Here is a 7,748-nt window from a genome sequence, read left to right as displayed (position 1 = left end):
TCGTTATAGTTGTGGTGTGGACTCTGCTATTCTTTAATATTAAGAACGATTTTTAGAACTATATCTTTATTGTTATCATGCTTGGTGTGAACGGGCCTTAAGACTTGTTCTTTATTTGTTATGGAATTACATGCACAATAATCTATATGACCAAAGTGATAAGTGTCATATAAAGCTTAATTAATAACAGACATTGAGGACTTACTGATGGGTTCTTTGTGAGGCCAACTTCCTGTCCGCAGAGTGACAGAACATTCACCAGCTTCTCTCTTGTTCGCTTCTGTTAAACAAAACGAAATTACTAACTGAAAAAGCAGACTGATAGAATCGCTGATTTAATGTCATCAAGAACAAAGAGGAAGTTAAAAGACACCATTTAAAGCAGCCCAAGTGAAATTAAGTTTCTCTCCTTTGTACATTGACTAATATGGACAGCATGAAATGTCACCTGTGATGACTGTGGCCGTTTCCAGCTGACTGGCACCAAGACGGTGTTTGAATTGGACCCTGAAGAGGTGGAGGACGTGCTACGTGTCACTGCGATCGCACGGGCTTTCCCATCTCTCCCTCCTGATCCCTGCAGGTCATCATATCTGCGGCCAATAACAGGCGTCTGAACACAAACACATACATGCATACAATATATTTGTTAAAAACAAACATATTTTACAATATAGACTGAACACAGACATGTAACCGCCCACACAGACATGAGCACACCAGCACAACAACAAGCTCTGGGGAGTTTGTAGCCACTCATAGGCGCACACTTCCCATGAATCACAGCCTTCCTGTAGATAAACAAGCATGTGTGGAAAAATAGCCTAATTGCTGAACTCCTTATCATTGTGCACATGCTACATCTGGACAGGATATTACTAATTTCATCAGGGTGGACCAGAGGCAAGAACTCAAATTCTAGGAACTGAGGGTTTCCTGTAGTTGTGCACGAAGCAACAAGAGGGATATCATACACAAATTTGGCTCTGAGGAGCTCTTCGTTATACCTGGAGAACGCAGGACTTTTGGTGGTTCCTGCAGCTGCTGCAAAGCTACAAAAATGTGTTAAATGGGAATGCAAATTCATATCTTTCTCCAGTTAATATGAATTCCTTGTTCCAGATTAGTTGTTACATGAAATGAATATAACCAGAATTGACCCTGAAATTTAAGATTAATATTGAACAACCTGAGGTTGTTTAGGTTTTACATTCTTTGACCTATTCAGTGTTAAACATCACACAAAAAGCAGTCACTTTCTCGTAAGCTGCTCTGTACATTCTGACATCTTTTTGTTCATTAGATTGCTGTTGAAACGCCCAGATAGGCAGAATCTCACCCACACTTCATTCTGAACAGTTATTAATCACAAGTGCAGTCAAAACACATCTCCCCGAACTTCCGTTGACTATTATCCCCATTTCTCCATCTGAAAGCGAGCTGAGAACCTGAGCGAATTCCCTTTGGCCTAAAATGTTCCAAAAACAAAGGCAAAGAGGCTGCGCCCTTCACAGGATCTGATAACAAATGCATGTTCAAAAACAATCACACGGACACACCTGAAGAGATGAATGAGGCAGAGAACCTGTGGAGTATAATCTAACTGAAAAATGATATTTCCAAAAGCATAAACATTATTTTTGCCAACAGAAAGAAAAAGCAAAACATGCATGTAAACAAATGAACAACAATATGTATTGTGCGCACTGTGTAAAGTACCTCAGATATGTCAAAATGGAATTCCAGTGTCTTTCCTGGCAGGGCTTTAGATGAGCCATCCCACATCATACGGCTAACCTCCAGGTGGGCTAGGTCACCATGGGTGTAGGACGGCAGGGATAGGCTGGCCGAACGGGAAACAACCAGCTTCAAAATGTTCAGAGCTTCCTTCCAGTGAACCGTCTTGAGGGCACACACATAATGAATAACAATTGAGACTGAACTTCTTACAAATGACCAGATGAATCCTCATTCAAGTGGTTCGGCGGAAGAATCTCACCTGTACAAATTTCTCAATGGTTTTTAGCACCTCTACATTGAAAGGTTTGACCTGAATTCCTGCCAAATCCATGTGGCTCAGCAGACTGTAGATGATCTGCAGTAGGGGCTGTTGCATGCTGGGTAATCCTTTATCTAGCAACTATGAAGAGAGCTGGTATTAAAAGGGTGCTCTTCAAATACTATATCATCTGCTGCGTATCTATCATTTTGTAACATATATTTAGACATTTAAGCCTCAGGACAGCTCACCTCAGCCATATATGTCACCAGATTGAGTATGATATCCGAAAAGGCCTCATGCAGGTAGCGGCACACTACATTAACCCACGAGAAGGGGTCTCTGGTGTAAGAACGAGTCTTATACAGAGTCATTACATGCGCTAGGTGAGAAAGTTTAGTGTTCTTGTCTTTCTCCTCCAGACACACCTAGAAAACACACAATAAACAGTCATATTAGCAGTAATACATTTCATATTGTAAGTATTTAAACCTTTGGGAGCTCATAAGATCATTTCTATTTGTATGGTGTAATATTAATAATGTTTTATTTTATTGTGGTCAGTTGTCTCACTATATACACTTAGATATGTGTGCTACTACTGACTGAGATTCTGTTGAAGTAAACAAGGCAGCAGAAATATGGACACTAGCTGAGATTTTGTTGTAAATACTAAGGCTGCATGCTGAATAAGTCTAGAAAAAAAAAACACTTCCGAAGTTGGATATAATATAGGATTAGGTGTGAGAATGCGTCAAGTTTGTTTTCACATTGAGGTGTAAATGTCAATGAAGTGCAGGTTGTATTTCATAATAGGAGTGTATAGAGAAAAGGAGGCAGGGCAGACCTGTGCAATCCTCTCAGCACTTTCTTTACAAAACTGCGTAGGGCTACCGAAATGTTGCACCAAGTGAGGCAGCAGGCAAAGCACATTCAGAGGAAAACCTGAGCAGGCAGAGAAGTAAACATGAAATTAAGTGAAAGGGGAAAAAAACAAAGTAATACAATAAAAAGCATATCAGGTTGAGCAGCCTTCACTCTTACACATGAGAGTAAAGACCTAGAATAGCAAGATTTTAAAACAAAGGTAAGATTGGATTTTAGGCTTTGGTTTAGTGTAGTAAAATAGTGCATCAACATCTTGTTTCCTGCTGACAAGACTCTTGGAATTCAACACGACACTTTTCAGTCTCACTTCTGTGTGCAAATAGCTGCAGGCAAGTATAATGCATAAAAAAATCCATAGAGATGTATCCAACAAGGCTGAAACGATTTACAAAAGGTCAGGCTAAATTATTCACCGGTGTTTAATACTTCTGGTTAGATGTTTAGAAAAAAATTTCAGAATATCACTACACTGGGCTGATATTTCTAAATAACATTGGTTTAAAAAAATACAAATGTTTCATATTTAATTAGTTAAATAAGTAAAAATAAACCTTGCAAAACTAGTTTTAAATGTATTGCAAGCACTATTACAAATAATATTGTGTAGTATAAAAAAAAGTCTGGGCCTTTAATATGATTCATGGCATTAAGAAAACTATTTTACAACAAATAAGACAACTTATAGACACAAACACAGACACAAAAGCTTCCAACAAAACATGACATGACTCTAAATGCTCAAGCCAGCCTAGTTTAAACACTGTTTGTTTGTACAATGACAAAGTCTACAAGGACAGGAGTAGAAAGCATTAACTGTTTGTCACTGCTTTTGAGTCATTCAGTCACATTAGACCAATGTGAACAGGTTGTAAAATTATGCTACTATTGTTCTACCCACCTATAGCCTGCGATGTGTCGACTACTGGCACTCGAGAAACAGGTGTAAGCTGACAGAACAGCTGAAGCGTAAGATCATTCGTGGCTGGAGAAGTGAATCCCTTCAGGAGCAGCTGCTGCAGCCCGGAAAAGCCACTCCACCTCAGCTGGGCCTGGAGTTTCTCTAGTCTCTCCCTGTTCTCCTGCAGATCCAATGGAACCCGTGCCAGCAGTTTGTGTACCAGCCTCAATGACATCTGGTACTCGAATTCAAAGTCTGACTCCATGAGCGACACCGCCACCCAGAAGATGGTGGCGAGCAGGTTGGCGGGGTGACTGGAGTGGGAGGGGTCGGTGATGACACTTGTGTCTGCACGGGTAGAGTTTGAGGATGTACTGCGGGCTGATCGGGCAAGACCTTGTTGGGTACAGGCTTGGATGCGGTCCAGCGTGGCGCTGCGAGGAGGGTTGGAGGATGAGTTTTCTCCACTTTCGCCGAACTTCTTGGGGACGGAGTAACTGCGCTGGTGCTTGTTCCGCTCGTTAGTCCCACCCTCTTGCTGCAGGTTCAGCTGCCCTGTGCTGTTACGGTTTGGGTTGAGCTTCCCGCTAACCAGGAACTCTGGAGAGGAATCTCTGTACATGGAAGAGACATTGCAGGTATGTTAAGAAAAACAGCTGAATAATTTAATACTTTTTTCCCTCCTGTTATATTGTTATCAATACTACCATTCAAAAGTTTGGGGTCGGTAAAAGCTTTTAATTTCTTCGAAAGAAATCTCTTATGCTCACCAACATAGTGCGAACTACGGGGGAGCTAGGGGGAGCTCGGCTCCCCTTAATAAGACATGGGCTCCCCTGAAAACGAGAAATGTGAAATTTTGGGGGGTCTCAAAAAACATTGACAATGTGAATATTTTGAAGTGCAAATTCCACATATGTTAAAACGTCATAGATTCGTAGAAAAAAATAACCGTTGGAAAACATTTATCGCACGCAAAGTCCTTAATTCATTCTGCAGTTATAGCATCATAGCCATGGCAAATAGAAAACAGTTTAATTAATTTTGGTTTTATTAAGAAATTGTGTAGCGATGACGTTAATAGCACGACTGATTCACCTGGTGCAAGCACTATTAAGGGACGTTCACATTTCGTGTCTTTTGCGAGCTCAAGTTCGTTATTTCCAATGTACACGCGCAGTATGCGCGCTCATAATGAATTTATTTCGAAAAAAAATGAGTAGCAGAGCTACTGCAAGCGATTTTTAGTGCTGCAAATCCATTTATCCTTTACTGAAATTTCCGCGTCATCATGGAGAGAGCGCGTCATTGTTACCTCGCAACGGCAGACGCCTCAGGAGCGCAACTGCCCGAGCGCTTTGGAAAGAAGGAGAAAGCAGCGCACCTAGCGTTTTTAGGCACGATATGTCTTAGGAGTGGATTAATGGGGATGAAATACGCAGCGCTGCTGCTCACAGCAAGTTGCAAAAAAATATATAGCTATACAGCATTGCACACATTGACTAAGCAAAAGGCGATTCTGCCAAATTAAGTAATTTAGGTGAATTCTAAATTAATGGAGGAGACCGCAACGTCATTCTGGTGGCTAAGGAAAGGCAGTCTTCTTGACCTATCATTTGTGTTGATAAAGTATAATAGTGCATATACAGTTGTAGCTGTTATGTATCTTTGTAAGTCATTGTAAGTCTTTTTTTGAGGCACTCGTGTCGATAATGTATAATTGTGCATACACTTGTAGCTGTTATAAGTCCTTATTTGAAGCACGCGCAAGCGTACCCAACCCCCAACCCCCCCCCCCCCCCCCCCCCCCCCCCCACACACACACCAAAAAAGTGGGCTCCCCCAAAGGACACTGTATAGTTCGAACACTGCTCACCAAGGCTGCATTTATTGACCTAAATTACAGTAAAACAGTAATATTTAGACATTTTCTATGTGAATATAAATGTAATAAATTCCTGTGATGGCAAAACTGAACTGCCATTAAAGCAGCCATTACTCCGGTCTTCAGTTTCACATGATCCTTTAGAAATGATAACACGCTGACTTGGTGTTTAAAAAACATTTATTGAAAACAGTTGTGCTGCTTAACATATTAGTGGAAATCATTATATTTTTCTTAGGATTCTTTGAGGAGTAAAAAGTTTAAAAGAACAGCATTTATTTGAAATTTTTATTTATTTGTAAAAGTCTTTACTTTCACTTATGATCAATTTAATGCATCCTTGCTGGATACAATTTATTATTTTGTTATTTTTACTATTTTACATTTATTTGTAAAAATCTTATTGACCCCACACTTTTGAAAGGTAGTGTACTGTAGCTATGAAATATTTTAGGCTGAAATGGGTGGAAAGCATAAAGTACGGCATGAAATTCTCACCTCGTCAAAGCTGCCATAAGTTCACTGTTGTTCAGACATTCAGCTAAATTATCCACAACAGACTCCAGAGTGAGTAAAATCTCCATTACGTAACCCTGGAAGGCAGTAAAATAAAAATCATATCAATAAGAAATTAAGAATTATTTCACCACCAATTGCATTTAAACAATCAAACTGAAGTACTCTAGAGAGCCATATTATTATAGCATCTATTGCACGGATGGTAAGTGATACTCTTGCTGATGGATGCACACCTGTACTTCATCCCCATGTTCCCCCACAACCTCCACAAGGCGTGAGAGCAGGTCAGATACAGCATGGGCAGAGAGTGGTTGTCTCAAGGCACGGAAGATCTGAAACGAGCGCCCGGCATAATGGCGGGAGGAGCTGCAGAGTGCCGTCTGCAAAGCAACGTCGCTCAGCTGATGCTCTAGATGGAAATCTGACACATGACATTTATCAGTCGCTTATCAAACAACCTCTGTTCCGATATATAATATACAGGATATTTCATTCTTTAAATAAGACACATAAATGCACTAAGAATTTTTGGTAATTACCTGATTTGGACTCCTTGAACACAGAAACCACATGCCGGAGAAAGTTGGTGAGCTGCTCGGTACTCTTAGAGTTGGGGTTCTTTGGCGTGATGTCTTCATGGCACCAAAGTGGTCCGAATGCCCTGAGTAAGGACAGGACAGTACTCCATGCACTGTACCACCACCACCACCGAATCACAAATACATGAACTACTGCTCTCTAAATGCCTGATTTAATGACTCTGGGAAATGCCCAATTTAGCCGGATTTTTTTTTTTAAACAATATGAGTTCAAGAATTTTAGCAAAATTAAAATGAAATAAATTTAGATAAAATAAATGTAAAATAAAGTAAATAATATAAAACATTTCAACTAATTTAAGTAATAAAATATTAAACTAATAATAAAAAACAATTTATTAAAATTAAATGATGGAATAATTATTTAGAATTTTATTTAAAAAAAAAATATATATATATATATATATATATATATTGATGTTTGGCCACTAGGGGATGTGTGAGCTTTGGAATATTTGATAGTTGATGCACCATCCATTTTTGTCTCATCATCTTGATGAACATATTTATATGCATTCTAGATTAGTGCCTTACTCCTCATTCATTTTAGGCTTTGTGTATGAAAAAATACTCCCATTTGAGTATTTTCATCCACATATATCGAAACAACTGCTGAAAACCCAGTATCTTTGCCACATACCTGGTGGTGAGGAACTCAATGAGCTTGTTGGTTTTCTCCTCTGATTCTATGGAGGACTCGTCTAGTTCCTCCAGGTCAGCTGTGATTTGTGGCAGGTTTCCGATGCTTCCTCCCAGGCTCACACTAGAGGAGGTGGAAGACGAGCTAAGTCCGGAATCGGCCACTGGTGATGCCTGCCACTCCCGCAGGAAGTCAAACCCCCCTATTCAAACGAGAGTATGCTTTAAGTACGCAATGCATGCAGGTAAGATAATAATAATAATAATAATATTGTGTCAGCAACCTGGTTTTTTTTTTAATGAGCCTTTTTGCCATTTCGA

The 7,748-nt window shown here is 39.8% G+C and overlaps 1 protein-coding gene across 6 annotated transcripts in view; it reads right to left on the bottom strand.

Annotated features, from left to right (window-relative positions):
* Positions 1 to 205: 205 nt before the first annotated feature.
* The window catches only part of LOC128020691 (protein furry homolog), a gene marked incomplete at its 3' end in the record, with an annotated part of 80,160 nt that continues 72,617 nt past the window's right edge, over positions 206 to 7,748 (bottom strand). For 4 of the 6 annotated variants that reach the window (XM_052607301.1, XM_052607296.1, XM_052607299.1 and 1 more), the window contains 11 exon segments: positions 206 to 280; positions 449 to 613; positions 1,720 to 1,902; positions 2,000 to 2,140; positions 2,251 to 2,427; positions 2,847 to 2,944; positions 3,786 to 4,399; positions 6,169 to 6,263; positions 6,423 to 6,610; positions 6,729 to 6,880; positions 7,429 to 7,630. In XM_052607301.1, coding sequence (XP_052463261.1) covers positions 206 to 280; positions 449 to 613; positions 1,720 to 1,902; positions 2,000 to 2,140; positions 2,251 to 2,427; positions 2,847 to 2,944; positions 3,786 to 4,399; positions 6,169 to 6,263; positions 6,423 to 6,610; positions 6,729 to 6,880; positions 7,429 to 7,630 — 2,090 coding nt within the window. 6 annotated transcript variants of the gene reach the window in all.

The sequence above is a fragment of the Carassius gibelio genome, chromosome A10, assembly GCF_023724105.1.
Source record: "Carassius gibelio isolate Cgi1373 ecotype wild population from Czech Republic chromosome A10, carGib1.2-hapl.c, whole genome shotgun sequence".
Taxonomy (NCBI): Eukaryota; Metazoa; Chordata; class Actinopteri; order Cypriniformes; family Cyprinidae; genus Carassius; species Carassius gibelio.
This window is presented reverse-complemented; position numbering and strand designations above follow the sequence as displayed.